At 37.5% G+C, this 23,806-nt stretch overlaps 3 protein-coding genes across 13 annotated transcripts in view; 1 reads left to right on the forward strand and 2 right to left on the reverse strand.

Annotated features, from left to right (window-relative positions):
* The window catches only part of ark2n (arkadia (rnf111) N-terminal like PKA signaling regulator 2n), a 28,117-nt gene extending 22,164 nt beyond the window's left edge, over positions 1 to 5,953 (reverse strand). For 2 of the 9 annotated variants that reach the window (XM_067424700.1, XM_067424699.1), the window contains exon 1: positions 5,746 to 5,949. The gene's annotated coding sequence lies outside the window, so the exon portion shown is untranslated. Of the gene's footprint in view, positions 1 to 5,488; positions 5,701 to 5,745 lie in introns of those variants that run through there. The other 7 variants (XM_067424697.1, XM_067424701.1, XM_067424702.1 and 4 more) reach the window with 7 other exon arrangements.
* A 378-nt stretch (positions 5,954 to 6,331) lies between these two features.
* haus1 (HAUS augmin-like complex, subunit 1) overlaps positions 6,332 to 23,806 on the reverse strand; it is a 40,179-nt gene continuing 22,704 nt past the window's right edge. For 2 of the 3 annotated variants that reach the window (XM_067424705.1, XM_067424704.1), the window contains exons 2-10: positions 16,541 to 16,679; positions 15,929 to 16,103; positions 15,663 to 15,798; positions 14,029 to 14,163; positions 12,378 to 12,501; positions 12,199 to 12,264; positions 10,831 to 10,902; positions 10,522 to 10,569; positions 6,332 to 6,455 (exon numbers count right to left, since the gene is read on the reverse strand). In XM_067424705.1, coding sequence (XP_067280806.1) covers positions 6,396 to 6,455; positions 10,522 to 10,569; positions 10,831 to 10,902; positions 12,199 to 12,264; positions 12,378 to 12,501; positions 14,029 to 14,163; positions 15,663 to 15,798; positions 15,929 to 16,103; positions 16,541 to 16,561 — 837 coding nt within the window. In that variant the 5' untranslated portion in view covers positions 16,562 to 16,679 and the 3' untranslated portion in view covers positions 6,332 to 6,395. The remainder of the gene's footprint in view (positions 6,456 to 10,521; positions 10,570 to 10,830; positions 10,903 to 12,198; positions 12,265 to 12,377; positions 12,502 to 14,028; positions 14,164 to 15,662; positions 15,799 to 15,928; positions 16,104 to 16,540; positions 16,680 to 23,806) is intronic. The other variant, XM_067424706.1, reaches the window with a different exon arrangement.
* atp5fa1 (ATP synthase F1 subunit alpha) lies at positions 17,703 to 23,367 on the forward strand. Its single transcript, XM_067424692.1, has 11 exons — positions 17,703 to 17,858; positions 18,558 to 18,633; positions 18,761 to 18,930; positions 19,649 to 19,822; positions 19,935 to 20,101; positions 20,184 to 20,484; positions 21,908 to 22,132; positions 22,206 to 22,313; positions 22,656 to 22,800; positions 22,885 to 23,035; positions 23,147 to 23,367. The coding sequence occupies exons 1-11, from the start codon at positions 17,799 to 17,801 to the stop codon at positions 23,223 to 23,225; spliced, it is 1,656 nt and encodes a 551-aa protein (XP_067280793.1). The 5' UTR covers positions 17,703 to 17,798; the 3' UTR covers positions 23,226 to 23,367.

Here is a 23,806-nt window from a genome sequence, read left to right on the forward strand (position 1 = left end):
TAGCTGACAAAACCGTTTCAAAATTGATGAAATCTGCAAAATTATCCCTTATTTTCCTAAATAAATGTGACTCGACTATTTAACCACCACTGAGGTACAGGTGTTTAACCAACCAGAGCGCTTTAACTTTCACGCACCAGTGAAGCTCTTATCAACCTTTCTACATGTCATCTGACTCCAATACACAATGCTGCATTTCACAACAGCATGGCCTTGAAACGGTTTCAGAACTTAATGTCCATAAACACATTTTTGCTGCGATCAAGTGTTTAGAGAGGCCCGTCAGACTGTATGAAGACTTGCACACAGGGTTTGTCATTTTAAAATCATTTTTAGGGATGGACCTCACAAAAAGAACACTTAATTGCAATACATTTCAGATCTAAACAAAACTAAAAATGTTCTTGCTGTGAATATTCAAATCTTTAACAATTTGATAGTGTTATTGATATTCCAGGACTTTTTCAGGTCAGAAAAATTACGATTTTCTCACAGGTTTTCAATGACCTGATGAATGTTTTCCAAAACACTTTAAAAATCACCCTTTCCAGCCATTCAAAAGCAGAACTTTACCCTAGTAACTCATGGTAGTGTCACACTTTTCACCAAAACACCCCATTCAGAAGAAATACTTGAAAAATACACACACACACAACATTTACAAACATTTTAAAATTGCAAAATGTGATTGTGCCATAAAGCACACATGTATAGGCTGCACAACTAATCAAAATTGTAACCATGATTACAATTACGGATGCCACAGTTATGTAATTGTTCAAAGGACCAATAAAATAAAAATCCATGTACATTATTCTGTGTGCTTAAGATGTTATTATATTAAAGGGTTTAAGGGTTTTTACATATTGTTTTCATATAACATTATAATAACATGCATTAGTTAAAGAAGCCAAGCCAATAAATATTATATATATATATATATATATATATATATATATATATATATATATATATATATAAATAAGTGAGGAAAATAAGTATTTGAACTACCTGCTATTTTGCAAGTTTTCCCACTTAGAAATCATGGAAGGGTCTGAATTTTTTTAGAGACATAATCTAAAAATAATAATTCAAATATCACAATGATTTTTAAACTATTTATTTGTTTGATACATATTCAAATAAATATTTGAACACCTAAGAAAATCAATGTTAATATTTGGTACAGTAGCCTTTGTTTGCAATTACAGAGGTCAAACGTTTCCTGTAGATTTTTACCAGGTTTGCACACACTGCAGGATGGATTTTGTCTCACTCCTTCACACAGATCTTCTCTAGATCAGTCAGGTTTCTGGCCTGTCGCTGAAAAACACAGAGCTTGAGCTCCCTCCAAATATTCACTATTGGGTTTAGGTCTGGGGACTGGCTAGGCCTCGCCAGAACCTTGATATACTTCTTACAGAGCCCCTCCTTGGTTATCCTGTCTGTGTGCTTCAGGTCATTGTCATGTTGGAAGACCCAGCCTCGACCCATCTTCAATGCTCTAACTGAGGGAAGGAGGTTGTTCCCCAAAATCTCGCAATACACGGTCATCCTCTCCTTAATACAGTGCATTTGCCCTGTCCCATGTGCAGAAAAACACCTCCAACACATGATGCTACCACCCCCATGCTTCACAGTAGGAACGCTGTTCTTGGGATGGTACTCATCATTCCTCTTCCTCCAAACATTTAGTGGAATTATGACCAAAAAGTTCTATTTTAGTCTCATTTGACCACATGACTTTCTCCCATGACTCCTCTGGATCATCCAAAGGGTGATTGGCAAACTTAAGACGGGCCTGGACTTATGCTGGTTTAAGCAGGGGAACCTTCCGTGCCATGCATGATTTCAAACTAGGCATGTGCCGATATAAATTTTTCATGTTGCGATTAATTGCTGAAGCTTTTATCACGGTATACGATATTACCACGATATTGAAATTTTGAAAATATTGAAAGTTGCAAAAAAAAGTGTTGTCATAGCATAACAGCTTTAAAAACTATTTTTTGTATTCACAAAAATAACTGAATGTTTAAATACAATAATACAATGCACCAAAAATATATACTGCTCTGAAAAAAATTAAGAGAAATCAATGTTAAGTGGTCTCAATTTTTTCCAGAGCTGAAAAAGTACAATTTTCAAACAGATTAAAGTGCAAAAGAATTAGGCTATAAAGAACAACAGGTAACAAATTAATATAAGGTCTCATTATTTACTGCATTAAATAAGATTGAGCAATAGCTACATGTTACAGAAAGTATGTTTTTGGTAATTAGTTAAGAAATACTGATCATTGTTAGTTTTATCTTAGGTCCATTAAAAAGTTATTTTGTTAATAAACAGTAACTAAGAAATTAACATTACTTAGAATAATTAATTCTTTATAGGTATTTTTCATTGTCAGTTTGGTAATAATGAATTAACATGTTAACTAATGAAGTCGTATGTCTTTTGGACAAATAATCCAAAAAAATCTAATCATTAGGGCATGTTGTAGTCCAGATTAAAACAATGTTTAAGTTTGAAAATAAATAGCCTATTAAATCTTTAAGTATTAGGAGCTGTGATTACAAAAAAACGAATGGCTGTTTTAAAAACTTCACTAACGCAGTTGCTTTTGTTTGCGGGTTTCCGGGGTAATCGTGCATTCTGTAGTTCATCAGCGCCCTCTGCTGCCATTGAAAGGCACTTCATTAACGAGTCTCCTTCACTCGTTCATGTGCTTCTCATTTATATCTGAGCGCGTCTCCTTCACTCGTTCATGTCAGGGATGGAAATTAACTTTTTTGTCCACCGGCCACTGTGGCTGGTGGATTTCAAAATCTACCAGCCACTCAATGTTTTTACCAGCCACTTTCTTGTTTTTAACCGACAATGTGTAACTGCACGTGAAAAATTAATACTACAAGCTCTACAATACTTAAGCTGTTTATTTAATCTCAAATCTCAATGAAATACTGACATTTTTTCACTCTTATACACACACAAACCATGAACTGATATACATTTCATTAAATGAGTAGGGCTCTATGTTCTCTCTCTTTTTTTTTTTTACCTGGATGTGGCATTTGGATGATTCTTTTATGGCTTCCAGTTTTAGGTTTTTAGTACCAACAATGAAACTACTAGTTTTGGCATCTTCTGAAGCGTGTTGACGACATACCGAGCAGAACATTGTCAGTAGGGATGCACCAAAATAAAAATTATTGGCTGAAACCGAAGCACTAAAAGAAATTATGCCAATTATCCATTGCATTTATGGCTAATGCTATGACTGTGTAACTTTACTAAAAATCAAGGCATTACAATTCCATTAATTAATATTAAAGTTTCAAATAATAAATCAATTACAAATTATGCAAATATTTATTTAGCACATTGCAACATCAAACAGTATAAAATAAAATTCAAACTAAAATGTTTAACTTGATCTCACTCATGTGTACATTAAATAATAATGTACAGGTCTACTGGCCTACAGAAATGTAATAAAGTAATCAAATGTAAAATAACTGCATATTTAACTGTTTAAATGAAAGATTATTCCTTATTAAACTTACAAAAGCTATTCAATCAAGAGCAGTGAGTGATGTCCTTATCGTTTGTTTGACATTAAACATAGCAGTAAAAGCTACTGCCCCTTTAAGACCTAATAGAAGGATATGCGTCATCTTTCACGACTGTATACAGTTCACTTAAGGCATATTCAGACTATGTCTGCTAGAATTCTCATCAAGATGAACATGTTGGCTTACTTTTTGTGTGAGTTTGTCCATTTAAGCACAAGACTTGAAAGAGAACTCAATATTTGCGCGCTGTGAGACGGGTGCGCGCTTCCGGATGACAGTGACGGATCTTCTCTCAGTGCGCGCGAGTTATTATGGTTATTATTCGCGTCTTCTGGCACTACATCCGGGTAATGACGGCGAAAACGACTGGTCATATTCGGACATACGGTCGCACTCGCATTCACTGAACACAGTTTATAAAGAGGGTAAACAGTATGCTATTTTTATTTACCCGCCACGGTGGCCGGTAGGTGAAGCGAGTTTACCCGCCACAACGCAAAATCACCCGCATTTGGCTGGTGGCGGGTGCTAATTTCCATCCCTGGTTCATGTGCTTCTCATTTACATCTGAGCGTATTTCCCTTTGACGCAGAATACAGCGGTGTTGAGCATTTATGGGCAAAGTATTCTTGAGTAAATTATACAAAATTTAATCATTGTTAATAATTATTATTTACGATATTTTGAAGTGCCCACGATAATGCATATTCATTATCGTGATATATCGAATTACCGAAAATCGGCACATACCTATTTCAAACCATGACATCTTATTGTATTACCAACAGTAACCTTGGTAACGGTGGTCTCAGCTCTTTTCAGGTCATTGACAAGCTCCTCCCGTATAGTTCTGGCCTGATTTATCACCTTTCTTAAGATCATTGAGACCCCACAAGGTGAGGTCTTGCATGGAGCCCCAGTCCGAGGGAGATGTTTAGCTTCTTCCATTTTCTAATGATTGCTCCAACAGTGGACCTTTTCTCACCAAGCTGCTTGGAAATTTCCCTGTAGCCCTTTCCAGCCTTGTGGATGTGTACAATTTTGTCTCTAGTGTCTTTGGACAGCTCTTTGGTCTTGGCCATTTTAGTAGTTGGATTCTTACTTATTGTATGGGGTGGAGAGGTGTCTTAATGCAGCTAACGACCTCAAACAGGTGCATCGAATTTAAGATAATAAATGGAGTGGGGGTGGATATTTTAAAGGCAGACTACCAGATTGCGATTGAAAAATCATATGATTTCTGGATTTGTTTTCTCTCACAGTGGACATGCACCTACGATGACAATTCAGACCCCTCCATGATTTCTAAGCTGGAGAACTTGCAAAATAGCAGGGTGTTCAAACTTATTTTTCCTCACTGTATATATAAGTTACATATATTATACACACACGTCGTATTTCTATAGTTGAACGTTAATTACAATAAATGCTGTAACAATTATTTTAGATACCAATGTCAATTGCCAAAAAGATTAATTAAAGTAACAGAACTATTCTGCGAGTTTGTCACACCGTTGGGAGGAGATCCGAAGATTAACGTTAATTTCAACAGCAACAACTGCGGTATTTTAAGTGGTTACCATGGTAATTTTTACACGAGTTTCCATAACATCACTACGTTCGTTCTGCGCTCAGCTTGAAACGCGAACCGCGCTCTCTATCAGACAGACATCAATGCATCATGTATGAACATATCGCGCGCTCTGAACCGGCACAGACCAAACAGCTGTTAATGGCGCATGGAACTGCACGTTGAGTTACAAGGGCTTATTTGCAAGTAATCCATATCCATGCCGCTTTAAAATATTCCCACAATAACTGTACGAAACAGTGCGCGCGTGCAGTTCAATGCAGCTACGGAATTAACGGACGGAAAGCCGCACAGAGAAAGTGGAGTAAAAAGTAAAACATACGATAAATGAATGTTGAGACACTGCAGCACAAACACTCATCCTGCGACATGTTTGCTGGAACACGTTCGGTCTGGAAGTTGCTCGACCGCTGCACGGTAACCGGCGCATTTGCACGTTGAGTGAAGACAGCATGCATGCACGCATAAAAGCATGCAGTGATTAAAGTGAGAGCAGGTTTGGGTCAAAACTGCAGCACAGGCTCAAAATGGAAGGGCGCAGTACAGAGCGCGGCAATATAACCGACGCCAGCCGCTTACCTGCTTCAAATCTGTCCTCATGTGTGTGTTCTCTGGGACATCTCAGGCTCGTGCTACCATATTCATGGGGAAAACATGGACTCAGTTAGAAATTGTATGGAATAACTCTTGTGTTCTCGACTTTCCGACCGCTTTAGCACAGTTTGCTAATTTAAAATGTCCCCACTAGCCGTCGCTGGAACAAATGTGTAGGCGTCATTTCCGCTGCGATGACGTCGAGAAAAACAGAAGGCACCACCACGAGACTCGGAGAGGAATTGCGTTTATTACAAAAGTCAAATGTATTACATTTATTACCATGTTTAATGTCTTATTGTAGCTTCTTTACACCAAAAAATAAAACTTTTAAAAGATAATTGCGACCTTTAATCTCACAATAATGTTTACATCGCAATTATGACTTTTTCTCTCTACGAGTTAATATCATGCAATTCTGACTTTTCTTACAATTGCGAGTTATAATCATAATTGCGAGTTCTAGTCATAATTGCATGATATAAACTCGCAATTGCGAGAAAAAGTCACAAATCTGAGGGGGGGGGAAAGAATCGCAAGTTTATATCTCAAAAGTATGACTAACTCACAATTACCTTTTTAATTTTTTATTCTGTGGCAGAAAAAAAGCTTCCATACTTATAATATATTTAAAGTTATCTAGATAATGTGTTCATGAAGTCCACTTTCTGCTCCAGCTGGGCATCCAAGGCAGCCTTTGGATAAAAATTATGTTATTCAAATGATTATTTCCAACTAATATATATTATATATGTATAATAATTATATAAATTAGTGCTGTCAACGTTAACGCATTGCGATAAATTGCCCCCCACCCAGTTTAACATGTTAAAAATATATAACGCAATTAACGCAGCATCCGTTTTTCTGTCATTCTTTGGCTAGCGTTACATTATATAATCACGCTCATGCAAAGGCTTTAAACCCATTCAAGCGCAACAAGACAAAAAACAGTATGTGAATGATCTGTCTCACACACACACACACACACACGACGTGCACCAGTCTCATGCCCACAGACAGCCACCAAAATCTCTCTTTCGCGCTTGAACAAACATTAACACAGAATTATGCCAAAATGTCAGTTTTGTCGAGTATCCGCATAAGAACCGTTTTAAATTAGTTAAAAAAAACGTCTTAAATGAACTTTGAGTAGTGAGAAAATGGGATCCGTCATGCTCTGCAGCGGCCACTAATGCTGTCTGTCATTAAAGTTAATCACAGAACAAAGGGAACAGAGAAAATCACTCACTGTTCTTGACTAAAGAACGTTTGTAGCTTTAATAAGGATCAATCTAGATTTAATAAATTTGTGCAGTGCAGACTGTTTGATAACTTTATTCAATTTCTGTAGCCTATATCTTACCTGTTAGAAAGGAAGGCCACAGGTAACTATGACATTATAGGTTTATGTGAGGATTGTTTTAAGTTCACTTGAATTAAAAGTTATTTTTTCTAAGCTTAATAAATGTTAAAAAGCTTTCAATTACACTGTAATGTTGAATGACTATAATTAATGTTTAAAATGGGCGGGAAATCCGTCTCATTTAGGCATCAGCAGCTGTATTGGTATCAGTGATACTGGTCTTCATTGATAAAAATATGTCATTAAACAAGTATTCAAAATATACTGTCTTTATGTTGTTTCTACATTAAATTGGCGATTCACTGTCAAATTATTACGTTGTAAAAATATATTAAAGGTCCCGTTCTTCGCGTGTTTTCGAAGCTTTGATTATGTTTACAGTGTGCAATATAACATGAGTTCATGTTTCGCGTGTAAAAACACACAAAGTATTTTTCACACAATTGACTGTACAGCGCTGTTTCCTCTGTCCTAAAAACGGCCTGATGATTTCCTTGTTCTATGAAGTCCCTCCTTCAGAAATACGTAACGAGTTCTGATTGGGCCAGCACTTCCCGTGTTGTGATTGGACAGCAGCTTAGTGCACGTTGCACGGAAAGGTCCCGCCTCTTACCATAACGGGGAGATGCAAGCGCTGAATGTTATTGCAAAAATGTCTATATTGCCTTATCAATTTGAGCCGGAATCAGACCCGGAGAATATCGAAGAGGATCGATTACAACCTGCTCAGGAAAGACTTTTGCTGGATGTTTCAGAATGGTAAGCTGTCTATTCAGTAGTTTAAACTGATCATTACAAACACCAACAATCGATGGTGTCTGAATGAATTACTACACTTTTATATGCTAAGTTTTTCGGATAAGTTTCAATTACCATCTAACGTTAGTTAACAAAGCTAAACAGCGTTGCACTTTGTGTCATGAGCAGTGTTGCCACAGTTACTTTGAAAAAGTAATCTGATTACTGATTACTGATTACTCCTTTAAAAAGTAACTTAGTTACTTTACAGATTACTTGATTTTAAAAGTAACTAAGTTAGATTACAAGTTACTTTATTAGTTACATTCAGGAGTTGCCGACAACACCCCTGCCGCCTCAAAATAGAAATGACAACCGTTTTTGGCAACACACTTTATTGCATTTATGCCAGAGCCTGACGGCCCCGACTTTTTTACGCCCCTTTTTTAGGCTTCTCCTTCGTTTTATATATTTTTTTTTAATAATTAAAATGAACAATGAGATGTGCTGGTGGAAACAACATGAGACCATGATAGCTTGCGCCACTGTCGAGAAATGGCTCGCGCAGGGTTAAAGAGTCCGTTTCTTCAGTGCAGCTGCTAGAGTTATGGCCTTTTTACAACCGGTTCCTTCATTCGTTTTCTCTGAGCAGGTGTCTATCGGATTGCTAAATGACCAGGAGTAACGTTAGGCCTAAATGCCTTCCGAGAGTCTTTCGAGACGTATTTAATTCTGATCACTCAAACAAACCGATTCAGAAGGTGCATGAAAGCATTTCAAACTAAACCGGACAAATGTAAATATATCTGGTTGTTTAAACCACATGTGTAAATTTTACTCCTGGCAAATAATTAAGAAATAAATGTGTGAGAGCGTGTTATGGTGTAGTCAGATAGATATGACGGTGCTACTGCTACATCGCTGCAAATGAGTAAAGCAAGCCAACGCAAATGGCCGTTAATGAAACTTTAAAATAAGTCACACAAAACACAATCATCTTCAATATAAATTAATGAGACTAATGATCTTACCAGTGCTTAGGTCTCTCTCTCTCATATTGCGATCTTTGAATTTGAAATGGGCTGCTGAATAAAATGCTAGAATCTTTTGCTTTGATGTAAACTCCGTTAAATGAGCATAGGCTATACCGCGGGAATTGAAGATCGGATTTATATTAATTTAGCTGAAGTCCAAGGTAGGCTATAAGACAACCTGCATGTCCTTTTTTTTTTTTTTAGATTGTGTAGCCCGTTTCGTTGTTTTGAGCGCCGTTGCGAGCAATAGGCTAATCTACCAGCCTGCCTCAGCTCGTCAGAAATGCCTTTGTGGTGGTATAATAACTAGCCTACTTTGTTTTTAATGTCAAAGTGGTTATATTTCGTTTCATTTCTTTATTGAGTTCATTTAGAAAAATGTTTAGAGCAATTTTTGTTTGTTAAATTAAAGTTTTAATTTTTTTATGTGACGACCCAGTGAGTTAACCGCATGAGTCTCTCAAACCAACTCTTGAATTGTCTTGCCTATATAAACTTTAATTTAACAAACAAAAAATTGCTCTGAACATTGTTCTAAATAAGGATAAAAAAGAAACGAAACGAAAAATAACTACTTTGACATTAAAAACAAAACTGAACTATTTTAATGGCTGCAACAATGTAAAAAGTAAAATAAATAAATAAAAAACACGGGCTCCAGCCGGACTTGGGCTGAGAATTTTGATAAGCTGTTGGTTTTTACAAAGGAAAATGACTAAAATAGTAACTCACAGTGACTTGGATAAGTAACTTTAATCTGATTACTGGTTTGGAAATAGTAACGCGTTAGATTACTCGTTACTGGAAAAAAGTAGTCAGATTAGAGTAACGCGTTACTATGTAACGCGTTACTGGCATCACTGGTCATGAGTTACATAAACTGTTAAACGGACCAACTTAAATAATAAAATACAATTACCGGTTGTGCACCATAAACAACGCCTTCTCCAGACAAAGAGGGAACTGCCTGTGTCATCTTTTAAGAAAAATCTTTCTGCGAATCCGGCATTAAACTGATTGAGATTGAGGAAGCAGTCCTCAGCAAAATGTGCTGCACATAGTTTTTGCACCGAGTTAACCATAAACTGTAGTCATTGATCTCGTACAGCGTCCGTGGGAAGGCCAAAGAAAGGTGATTTGACTCCGGGATGAAAGTAACAGCATTTCAATGGCATGACGACAAACACACTCTACAAAAACAACGCTTCCTATTATCGACCTGCGAGAGCAAAAGGACAACGCCCCCGAATTTGCGTGTTCTTGTGGGCGGAGGGTTCGTCAACAGACGGTTTTAGTTGCGTCATTAAAGCAGGAAGTGCAGGGCTGTAGTCCAAACCGGCCGTTCGCTGTAGGCTTTGAAAGGGAACTTCTGTTTAATAAAATATCTCGCTTGGCATTGAACTTTGAGCTTTATAATTTTACAGGTATTATTTATGCTCTAACAGCAACATTACACACTAACTAAAGTTTGAAAGATGGAATCGCAAAGAATGGGACCTTTAAAACCATAAGTGTATTTAATTGCGATTAAATCGCAGAAAAATTATGTGATTAATCTAGTTAATATTTTTAATCGATTGACAGCACTAATATAAAATAATACATTTGTGAATTAAAACGTACCAGCTCTCGCTTAGCTTCCTCGATTTTCACCCGTGCAAGAGCTGGACTCTGAAAAAAAGTACAGCAATAATAAATACTGAGAAAATAGATGAAGGATCAATGACTAGAATTTTAAAGTATTAACCATGCTTTATTTTAATGTGGATGTGATTTCTATCCTGCATAATGTGCTGTGCAGGACCAAAATTAATATTAATTAACCACCCCAGACATCAAACAACAAAACCATTTGGTGCTTGTTCATGCAAAACTCACTGCCATAATGGTTTCCATGTTCAGTAAGACAAATCTTCACATGAATGTACTTACAGGGCTCAAATCACTATACGGCTCTAGCTTCTTCTTCAAAGGTAGTGTTTCTTCTTTCAGCGCTGCAATTTTCTAATTATAGAAAAATAGAGAAAATTCTGTAGTAAAACAAAGTATTGCACATTTAATTGGTGCAAAGATGAGTAGACTATGTGTAGTTTGTACAACATTTGTAACTATTTTTTATCACTTAATTAGAAGCGCTACAATTTTAAAATTACATAGCGACTACTGAACAGACATTTAGAAGTTTATTTTAAAATGCAAAGTATTAAAAATTAACACTTATAAGCGTGTCCCATCGGGTAATCTAAAATAAAAGTTCTGTATACACACGCCTATTGAACACTTGGGCCAAACACAGGAAATACATCATGCAAAGAGAATAAGTGCAAAGACCGCAGGTGTAGGTATTTGGAAAGGGAATTAGTACTGTGTTGAAACTCTCGGTTATGGCAAGGGGCGGGACATTTCCAACACACTCTAAGCGGTTGACTAATCACTACACACTGCTCCAATCGACCAATCAGAGAACTTTTATAGTTTATACCAAACAGAGGGCTTTATAAAGACTAAAAGTAAACAGGGGTGTGTTTCCCGAAAGCATCATTCCAATAAACATGTGCAAACCGCATTGAAAAGTTGAGCGGTTGTTAAACAACAGTTCTCGGTTCGAAGCAGAGTTTTTTTCACTTCATAAATCCTTATCGTGAGCAAAATTAGCAAGCTGACATTTATTACAATCTAGACATTTAATTTCCTATATATACAAATTTAATTTAAATAATTTAGTTTCTCAAGAGATTTAAAGCTGTGTTTTTGAAGAGTGTGCATGTGCTCTACTACGAAAGACCCACTCTATGATTGAATCTGGAAGTAAAGCAAAATAATAATAAAGTCCTTGGATGCCATGTCCGTAATTTATAGAAAAAATCTAGAATTAATTTGATCTCAAACAGATTCATTAGAAGAAGTTATTACTCCACCACCTGCGTGACATCATTAACAAACGGGGTTGAATGACAAATTTGCGACAATACGGTTGTCTTCAACAATGCATTGCGTCATTGTACGGGAAACACACCCCAGAGCGTTACTGACAGACTAGGAAGAGAGGAGCTGCAACAACGTCAAACATGTGAAAAATAATGTTTTATTTTAACACTCAAGCATGAAAACCTATTCGAGTAGAGCCAAACTAAACTAAACTAAATCGAAACTTTGTAAAAGGGGCTTTTTTAAATAAATCCTTACATGCTGCAATTACAAATGCCATTTACATCATAACATACTAGTTATATATCATAGTAGGTGTGCACAAAAATGTCCTGCGATCATGTGATCTGGTAAATCAGTAGGGTAGTTTACCTCTGATAACTGCAGGATGGCCTGATGGGTAAGGGAATCATCCATCTTCCGCGACTCCAGCTTTTCCTGTCATAAACACACAGATTCTGTTCTGTTTGTATAAAGCGACATGGTAGATAAAATAAAGCTGTATAAACTGATACTGGATACAGTATTAAATTAAAAAAAGAAACACAAACCTGCGCAATCTTATTCCTGCAAGTGAGATCTCTGGATTTATTCTTCATGAAGTCCATGTTAAGAAGCCTCTCCTCCGCTGTAGCCGCTTCCACCTGCTGTATGTGTGTGATCTTCATCAAATCACTGAAAAACAGTTTTAGACACAAGCGTTAGTTTTAGATCAGGGGTTTCCAAACTGGCCAAACAGAAATTATTACCGCTGCATGTGACGGGGGTGAATGGAAAAGTCTGAAAAAATAAATTTAATATGATCAAAATAAAGAAGTAAATAAATAAAATAGATTGTATGGAAGCTTGTTTCTATCACAGAAAAAATAAAACAAAAAATATACAAGATAATTGCGACCTCACAATTCTGACTTTATTTCTTGCAATTCTAAGTTTATCTCTCACCATCCTAAGAAAAAAAGTCAGAAATGTGAGAAATAAACAAACAATTGTGAGATGAAAAAAAATCACAATTATCTTTTTTATTTTTTATTCAGTGGTAGAAACAAACTTCCATAAGATTTAAATAAATAAGCGATTAAGTGATAATTTTTTTTAAAAAATCTATTAAATAGATTAAATTTGATTACGATAGATACATTTTTTGATTGATATAAATAAAGAACATTTAGATCAGGGGTTTCCAAACTTTTTGTGTGTATGGACCACTATTTGTAATCAAAAAGTTTTGCGGACCACCTCATAACACATAAAATCTGTCTACACACAGTCCTGCCTGGATTAATCCGCACCTCTAAATAGGCTTACTAGCACTAAAACTATAACTAGTCATCACTCAAGAGCCCTAATGCTAAATAGCTTTCGCAGGATTTTCTCTTCACCCTCCTTTTCTTAGTTTTTTTATGATGAATCTGGCTCATAGATGCATCCGACTCACTGTCAAACTCTTCATTTTTTGTAACGTCTGCCTCTGTCTCTTTTCTCTTCAGAGAACCCGTTGCTATCCACCGATCCATAACGGCACTGAACTTGAACGTCACGGCCGAGCGCCACTAGGCTCTTTTAGTAATCGCACAATAACTTGACAATTTAATACAAATGTTATATCAATATAGGCCTACATATTCTTTTTACTTTGTTTTTTTTAAATGGGAATTTCCTGGTAAAATGAAGGTAAAAAAATATATTATTTTATTTTATTTTGCCTTTCCACGGACCACCTGCAGTACCCTCATGGACCACTAGTGGTCCGCGGACCACAGTTTGGGAATGACTGATTTAGATGAATATTAAATAAATAATACATTTAACAGTAAATTACTATTGTGTCTATAGCGACTAGAAAAAAATCTATATAAAACAATGTAACAATAATACTATAATACTAATTATTCTACAGTACTATATTACAAATTATTAAATGCATAAATTAGGTAATTATAAAAGATATATGCCTCTTAAATTTTAGATTTTGATCATATTGTGAGGCCTGTTGTATCTGAAAGATTGAAAATCCCTGTTTTAGATACAGTTGAGCGATTGTTCTTACTATAATCAGTACTTTAGAAGGCTGAATAAATGACAGTAGCAGTATAAATCATGACAGATAAGAGTCTTTCAAACCAAATCATAAAAATTTTGCACAATTAACAAACTAAAGAACACCAAAATAAAAAGCATTTATCTCTCATATTTTCTTACTCCTGATGTTTTTTCCGAAGGACAACCGAGGCAGTCATTTTCTTTCTAACAGCAGAAAGTTCCCGTTGCAACTTCCGGTCCATTTTCTCCGCCTGCAGCACCTCATTGGTCAGTTTATTGATTGCTGGCATGTAGCTGGAGAGAACAAGAGTGTGAAATCAAACACACAGTTCAGATAGTTAAAATCAGTTATTATGCACATAGCATAATAACATGGACATAGCTTAATGTGACTGTGCCAAGTAGATCCTTGGGATGCAACAACTAGTTTTAAAGTGCCCCTATTATGCTACTTTAAAGGTTCCTCATTTTGTTTTAAAGGTCTCCTACAACAGGTGTACATGCACAAGGTCAAAAACACTTTAATTTTCTAATAATATACATTGCACATCACCGAATCTCTCAAAGTCTAAAAAGGTTTTTGTACGAGGATTCAGTCTCTCTAAACCCCTCTTTCCCAGTCTGCTCTGATTGGTCAGATGGCCCAGTCTGTTGTCATTGGTCTACTCTGCTCTGATTGGTCAGATGGCCCAGTCTGTTGTCATTGGTCTACTCTGCTCTGATTGGTCAGATGGCCCAGTCTGTTGTGATTGGTCTACCGCTTAAAGCATGGGAAAACAAAATGCCTATTATCATATCTGAATTTCAGATCTGGATCTTCCTCAGAACTTGATACACAGTGATACGAACAGTAACAATGAGTGCGAATTTTAGCAGGCTACCTTGCCAAAATAACACACGTTTTACCCCCCAAACACCATTTTTTTCCCCGAGAACCCCCCAGACCGAACCGCCCGAACTAAAAATGTTGTGGGCGGGGCTAAATTCGGCTGGCATCCAGGCTAAATTATGACTGCAATCCATGGTTTTCAGTCACGTGACTGTCGTGGAGCTTTGGAGGGGCAAAACCTCCATAGAACTCCATTGAACTGCAGCACAAGTCTGTCAAATTTCCATCTTAAAACAAAATATGTGAACAAGATACACGTTCTGCTGCATTATTTCAATCACTAAAAACAACAGGACATTTTTAAAACGCTTAACGTGAAAAACACTAAGTGTGAGTTGCACCAACAAGGGTTCAGTTAAGCAAAGTTTAACCCTAAGCTAGGATTTGTTAATATGGTTTTCAATTTAAATCGAGTCGTTACACCACTTGATTTTAAACAGATTAATTATCCAGTAAACCTAATAGAGCTGATCAAGCAGATGGAGGGTGAACTGACGGCTTCTTTTAAACCATTAAAGTGCCGTAATGTACTAAAAAAGTGATATTAAAAGATCAAAATTAGTTTACATATTTTTGATGATGCATACTATATAAAGGCGAGTAGATAAACGGCTTTCGATGGGGAAAACACCTAGCGAGAAACCTTGTGTTGCACTAATATTCTGTGTTCATTTGCTTTCCTGTACAAAGTGTGCAACATTAATAAGGTGAAAATTTAATTTGGTATTTTAATATCACTGTTTTACTGCATTAATACTGACTACAAACCTCGTAAAAATGTTTGGCGGTCAATGAAGGAGAGCCTTGTTTTGCCCTCCAGATGGGCGTTCCTGTGAGCGTGACTACACGTGAAAACCATGGATAGACATATATGATGCATTTATGATGTAACATGTTATTTTACCTTCCAAGCGATGTGTCTCTGAGTTTAAGCACTTCAGCTGTACCCTCCAGCACCGACAGCAGGTCCACTGTGGGTTTGGAAAGTCCTCCAAGCTGAAGACCAACTCCCTGGAGAAGCACTTCCTGCAGATGGGCTCCTGCCATAGACCACAATGAAAGTCATGGACCAGCTCAACATAAAAACAAAATGATGATTCATTTATTCCACTAACTAAAATGTAAATTTCCAGAACATTTATGCACTTTGCAGGCTGTTTAGAGTCTCACCATCACTGCTGTACTCTTCAGTTTTCTGCTCGTGGTCCTCGATGAGCAGCTCAACCTCTCTGCATCTCATCTCACTGCTCTCCGCCAGCTCATACAGAAGGTCCACCGTGCGGGAGTTCACCTCAAACTCCGGTACCGGCTGCTGCCCGAACACCTTCCTCAGCCACTGGGTCACCTGCAATTACATGATATTATATGCTAAAGCGTTGAGATTCAAGAATCAATATTAATTGCCATAGCTTTGTAACACCATGGTACTTTGATACATAATAAAATTCTGAATGATTATTATATAAATTTACCATGGTATTTACGTTGTCTTTCAATGTACAAAAATATTATATCATTGCGTGTCTAAATGTTTGTATTCATTTTTGTTGTCTTGTGTTCATCGATCACACAAGGACGTGTTGCAAAACATACCAAATCAAAATGAAAAAGTGAAAATATCTAGTATAAAAAAGATTAGTAACTTAAGTGTATTCAGTACAGATAAACACTACCTGGAGTTGCTGTTAACATTAAAGCATTGATACAGCGAATTGTATTGTATTTAAGCGTAGAAATTTGGCGTATATCATTCTAGTGAATTATGCAAAGACATTAACTCACGATTTTGCTTTTCTCGCACATATTTCCAACAATTCAGTGTCGCGTCTAATCAGATTTACTTATAAACTTCCGCTCCCGCCGCTGGATTTGTTTTCTTCTTCTTCTTCCGGGGTCTCAATGCGCCTTTCTCATTTGCTGCCTGAATGAAAAACCGACCAATAATAATATAGGGCGCTGAAGCACTGCCCAATTACAAAGCTACAAGGAAACTGACATTTTATAAAATAAAAGTATGAATTTTATCAAGCAAATATTTTTTCAAAACGTCAAGACTAACACAGGAGATTGATATTAGATATAACTGTTACTGTCTAATTATCTTAAGTTTTATTTTCGTTAAATTTTCACAACAACATTCCTAAAAAAATAAATTAAAAAAAGGATTTTTTTTTAAAGATAACCATTTATTGTTATCACAAAAGTGTTAACTCTATGAAAATATAACGTTGCAATTTGTGAATACAGAATAATATATAACGTGTCATACAAAAACAAAAAATAATTAAAATAATATATTTTTTTCCTATTTTTTTAAATGACATTAATAACATTAATTTGCCTATGAGAAGTATATATTTTTTTTCTTTAAAAAAGGAAAGAAGAACTGTTTTTGAGAAGATTATGAATGTTTTTTTTTTATTTTCGTTATATTTTCACAAAATTCCTTAAAAAAATACGTTGATTTAAAAAAAAATCATAATTGATTGTTTTCACAAAACACGTTAACACTATGTAAATATAATTCTGTGATTTGTTTATTGGGTTTTATTTACAAACATACAGCGTAAATATACATTTTCATACAAACGAATTAAAATAATGTTTTCCTTTATGTAGTTTTAAATTAACATACATAAATAATTAGCCAATTTAGAAGATTATTTTTCTAAAAGAAGATATGTTTGGGATATTTTATACTATTCAGTATATATTAATCGTTCATCAATTTTGAGGTATTGTTCTTCTTTTGTATATGTCGCTTTGCATAAAGTCGTCTGCTAAATGCATACATTTAATTGTTTTTTGTCGTTTTTAAATCAACACAAACACAGTTCAATTGATATAACCTTGACTTTATACATTATAATCTCAAAAATATCTCGTGTCGTCTCAAGGAAACTACATCCGGGTCTGTTGTTGACCTTTCCTATATGAGCTGCGCTCGCGACCTCCATTTCCTTCACTCAGCTCCTCGCGCACCAGCCGGCCGCTGCAGGAGGATATACTCGAGCTCGCGCGACACAAACTATCAATAACCATGCTCTCCGTTCGTGTAGCGGCGGCTCTGGCCCGCACCCTGCCAAGACGTGCCGGATTCGTAAGTCTCATTTTGTGGCGTTTTAACGGGCATAAACCACACCGAGCCGGTGAATGTCAGAGCTTGTAAATGGCGTGAGGCTGCGCGTCGCCATCTTGCAGCATGAAGGGCCTACGTATGCTGCGTTACATTTAGCTTAATAAGTTTTTCCTTTTTAACGACAGCATCATGTATTTTTAGGGAGGCGAATCTACTTGACTTAAGCGTGTATTTTCCGTATAAAAGATTGAGATTGCATGTTTAGCGAGGTTGTTATCAATGAATGACTTTCCCAATTGAAGGTCAGGAAATGCTGCTCGGGTTTGTGACAGATCAGCTGTCAGTAGTTTTACTAAATACATAAGTAAATGTGGAGGATTTGAGTGCTTATTTCATGGTTTAGTGCATCAATGTATAACCATTTTTGTTGCACTTGCGTTTACTCTTTATTTAGGCGTGTTTTGGGATGATGTCATAGTACTTGGTGCCGCATTATGAATGATCACTGACCACATTGTTTGCAAATGAGAAGTTATACACATTGACTAGTATTTGTAGTTGGTCTGCTATTACACTGGTTGTTAATATGTTTAGGCACAGTTATGTGGTTGTTGATGGCACATGAAGGTCAAGGGCTCATGAGCAACATGCTAGTATTCTGGTGTCTGTTTAATACTAAGTGTCATTATAGTATTATAACCAATATGTTTGCAATTGCAGGTTTCCAAGAATGTTGCTGCTGCATGTGTTGCTGCAAAGAACCTGCACACTGCCAGACCATGGCTGCAGAAGACAGGTTGTTAATTAAATCTTTCTTTTCCTGTTGCACTTGGTTCATTTAGGTTTTGCTTTTGTATTATTGCACAATTAGTTTTTTGACCCATCCTGCCATGCACGCTCAATCGCTCTGCATTGTTTTTCAGGCACAGCGGAGGTGTCCAGCATTCTGGAGGAGAAGATTCTTGGAGCCGATACTAGTGCTGATCTGGAGGAGACCGGCCGTGTGCTGTCCATCGGTGACGGTATCGCTCGTGTGTACGGGCTGAGGAACGTGCAGGCTGAAGAGATGGTGGAATTCTCCTCTGGTCTGAAGGTGATTGAGATGGGGTCATGAGGTCCTCAAGCAATCCAGAAGCTTCAAGTTTCTTAAAGGGATAATTCAACACAAAATTATTTACTTGCCCTCAAGTTGTTCCGAACCTGTATGAATTTCTTCTGCTGAACGCAAAAGATACTTTGAAGAATGCTGGTAACCAAATAGTTGATTGATGCCACACTTTCATTCTATGTCAGTGGGGTTCATCAACTGTTACCTGTTTTCAATATAATTTGTTCAGCAAAAGGAGATTCATAGATGTTTGGGACAACTTGAGGGTGAGTAAATGACCATTTGTATCTTTGGTGTACGATCCTATTAATGCACCGTATACCTAGACTTTTTTTGGATTGCATTGTAGTTAGAGATGCATGTTTTTTGGTGTGTATACGCACTGTCAAGTATAGACATGCTTGCTTTCACCCTACATTTTAGAATCAATTCAATATTTGACTTGTCAATTTTATTGTTTAAATGTTGTGTAAAATATAATAGGTTGACTAGTTAAATATTCTAAATTGTAAATCTGAAATATACATGTAATGTTTAAATAAAAAGGGTACAAAAGCTTATTTTTAAATAAAATTATTATTGTCTGTTATTAAAGATTTAAATAAAATTGTGTAATTTAGTATAAATAACTAAAATTGAAGAGGATTTTTAAAAATCTAATCCAGTCTCTGTATTTTCCTTGGTTAACTGCTTCTCCTCTTAGGGAATGTCTCTGAACTTGGAGCCTGATAACGTTGGTGTTGTGGTGTTCGGTAACGACAAACTCATTAAGGAGGGGGACATCGTGAAGAGAACAGGCGCTATCGTGGACGTTCCTGTCGGAGAGGAGCTGCTCGGCCGTGTTGTGGACGCTCTGGGAAACCCCATTGATGGCAAGGTCTGACCACCAACGTGATACTTGCATAGTTGTACTGCCTTCCTTTATTCGTTCCAGTTGTCAGAATTGTTCGTTTTGGAGTTGATCGATCTGTCTTTGTTTCTCCTCCAAGGGTCCATTGGGCTCTAAGGAGCGTAGGCGTGTGGGTCTGAAGGCCCCTGGCATCATCCCTCGCATCTCCGTGAGGGAGCCCATGCAGACCGGCATCAAGGCCGTGGACAGTCTGGTGCCCATTGGCCGTGGCCAGAGAGAGCTGATCATTGGTGACAGACAGACTGGGTAAGTGCAGGAGATAAATGCACTTTTGGTATTGCTTGGTTCATTTGAGCCAATTTTAGCTCATCCGTCATGTTTACTTCAGCAAAACCGCCATTGCTATCGACACAATCATCAACCAGAAGCGCTTCAATGAAGGCACTGAGGAGAAAAAGAAGCTGTACTGTATCTATGTGGCCATTGGTCAGAAGAGATCCACCGTGGCCCAGCTGGTGAAGAGGCTGACTGACACCGATGCCATGAAATACACCATCGTGGTTTCCGCTACCGCGTCTGACGCCGCTCCCCTGCAGTACCTGGCTCCATACTCCGGCTGCTCCATGGGCGAGTACTTCAGAGACAACGGCAAACACGCCCTAATCATCTATGACGATCTCTCTAAACAGGTGAGAACTTGGCACTAAAGCTGCAGTCACATTTACCCCTTCCAGAGATGACCAAGTTGTGCATACAAGGTCTTACAGGCCACACAAGATTAACCCATGGGCATTTATTGAGACGAGAAGCACCAAAATGCTGACGTAGCACAACTTAAGGACTTCTTTTATAGAATTATATGTATAACATTGTTTAAGATGTGTAATCTCTTTTTGCAATTAAAATTGTTGCTATGACAATATCAAATATACTACTTCTGACAAATTTAGACCGTAGTGCAATTTCTGAACTGGTGGATGAGATTAAATCTTTTAAAGAAGCTGGCGTGCTCTTCTCCTCCATTTGAGTTGGAGCGGTAGCATTAGCATTGGTAGCTGCCTGCTCGCTCCCCTTGTCAGTCAGCATTTCTGATATTTTGCCCCAATTTCCCTGGTTTTGGCATTCTGTGTTAATGTTTAATACAGTCGGCCACTTGGTGTATATATGACAAAGAAAATAACACTGCTGAAGGAAAAACAAACGAATAATCACGGAACGACTTCCAGCCACGTCTAGTCACCACGGGGCATACCGGAAGTACTCCAAACTCTACTTCTAAAGCGGCAGTCTTGCATACAAGTTTGCATATGTGATTTTTATTTTTATCATGCATGTTTTTAGGGGTGTAATATATTGAAGGGTTAGTTCACCCAAAAATGAAATTGATGTCATTAATGACTCCCCCTAATGTCATTCCACACCCGCAAGACCTCCGTTCATCTTCAGAACACAGTTTAAGATATATTATTTTATTCCCTTTCTGGACATGGACAGTATAGTGTGCATACACTAAGATACACTCTTGGACTATATATACAATATATAAACTGTTCTGCGGGTGAGGAACGACATTAGGGGGAGTCATTAATGACAAATTTCATTTTTGGGTGAACTAACCCTTTAAACTACGGATCTCGCATCTCAATGTTATTCAGGTGCCCTAATATGCAATTTGGTGCAGTTGCTGTTATTTACATGGAAAAACTACTTTTGATAGCTTAAAGTAAATTGAGGTCTTAAGTGTAGCAGTTGTCAATTTTTTTCCAATAATGTCTCAAACCTCTTTTTTTAAAACCAATGCAATGCTAAACGATGAATGAAACCAACAGTCCTCAAAAGTAGTATTAGATGCACGTATATTAACCTTTTTTTTTTTTTTTTTTTTCTCTAAAACCATTGTATTGCTCAAGTAAACTTAAGTTGCTTCAGTCCAGTAAATGTTCATCTCAAATATTGATAACAATATAAGTTCTACTTGTTTACTTGTAGTAGATTGTGTGCAACAGGTTTGAACTTTGCTGGTCGAGGCCCTAGAAATGTGCATATCAAATGACCACTGTTTGTTGTATCTGAGTCTGAATGCAGAAAATGTGAGCTTTGTCTCTTTATCAGGCTGTTGCCTACCGCCAAATGTCCCTGCTGCTGCGCCGTCCCCCCGGTCGTGAGGCCTACCCCGGTGATGTCTTCTACCTGCACTCCCGTCTGCTGGAGAGAGCGGCCAAGATGAACGAAAACTTCGGTGGTGGATCCCTCACCGCCCTGCCCGTTATCGAGACCCAGGCCGGAGACGTGTCTGCTTACATTCCCACCAATGTCATCTCCATCACTGATGGACAGGTGAGTCCCTGCACAAGCAGATACTGCACAAAGAATGGAAACACAAGCTGATCTACTCCATCTCTTCATGCAGATTTTCTTGGAGACTGAGTTGTTCTACAAGGGTATCCGTCCCGCTATCAACGTGGGTCTGTCCGTGTCCCGTGTCGGCTCTGCTGCCCAGACTAGGGCCATGAAGCAGGTTTGTTTTGTCCTAGTTTGGCTCCCAGTGGATGGTTAAAGGGTTACTTTAGCTTTTTATTTTTTAAATATTTATTTTTTAGCATATGTATCAGTAGAAACTCAGGAGTATATTCAAATAATCGTGCCCTGCCCTCGCCCCCCTCATATCTCCCTGAGATGAGATTTATGCATTTTATTTCGTAATTTTTTTGTCATCTGAGGATTTTTTTGGGCCATAGGGTAAAGACTACAGCTAGTAGAGGGAGCTATTTCCACATAGGGGGGTGGGATCGTGGTAGATATTGAGGAGCCCTAGTTTGAGTTAAAAAGGGTTCTAACACGCCAACTGTTTGTCCTCCAGGTGGCTGGTACCATGAAGCTGGAGTTGGCTCAGTACCGTGAGGTGGCTGCTTTCGCACAGTTCGGTTCTGATCTGGACGCCGCCACACAGCAGCTGCTCAACCGAGGCGTGCGACTCACAGAGCTGCTCAAGCAGGGCCAGTACTGTAAGTACACTGCTGCCCTCTACTGCTTAGGAGGACACTCACCCAACCTATCTGTGTAATGTTCCCATGCTGTTTTGTCTTAAGGTCCAATGGCCATTGAGGAGCAGGTGGCCGTCATTTATGCTGGTGTGAGGGGACACTTGGATAAGATGGAGCCTAGCAAGATCACCAAATTCGAGAAGGCCTTCCTTCAACACGTCATCAGCCAGCACCAGGATCTGCTTGCAGCCATCAGGTACGTTTCAGAAGGTTTTCTTCATTGTAGGAAATGCCAGGAGCACCTTGTTTCTGAGACATCACTTTAAAACGCATATGATTGCTTATACGCCATCTTTTTGTGTTTTAGGACCGAAGGTAAAATTTCAGAGCCTTCTGATGCAAAACTCAAGCAGATTGTGCTCAACTTCCTCTCAAGCTTCGAGTAATGTTTCCTGTATTGCTAATGTTTTGTCAATGTTTGAATAGTGCTCCTGCTTAAATTTATACAAACCCTAAAGAAATTCAAGTGGCACTTGATCCTCAATGTACAGAAGTCTCCTAACAGAGAATAAAGTGTTCCCAACTCCATCTTTGTGTCATGCTTGTGACTTTGAATTGTCCAGTGTTTTAGGGGTGTTGGTGCATTTGAGATGCATAAATTATGGCTTTTAATTATTTAGAGTATTGGTTTAATTTCTTAAAGTCAGTTACTGTGTAAACTGGTAGCCTTTAAATGTTTAAAGGTAGCCCAGAGTTACTGTTTTCTCGGGTTGTAAAGCAACATGTACATTTCAAACTTTGTCAATAAAAAATGTGGCTTTGTTTAGTTGAGTTTGTCATAACCCTTACAATTTAAAATGCAGAGAGTAGTTTGGTAACTTTTTTTTCATTTACTACACTAGCTAACATTGCAAGACACAAGCATTTTTACTAGGTGTTTAACTTTAACATTTGCTAATACACTTAAGTGATTTGGACTTGAACTATAAAGAGTTGTATTCTAATACGGTTGAGTTTTAAAAAAAAC

The sequence above is a fragment of the Pseudorasbora parva genome, chromosome 18 (assembly GCF_024679245.1).
Source record: "Pseudorasbora parva isolate DD20220531a chromosome 18, ASM2467924v1, whole genome shotgun sequence".
Lineage (NCBI taxonomy): Eukaryota > Metazoa > Chordata > Actinopteri > Cypriniformes > Gobionidae > Pseudorasbora > Pseudorasbora parva.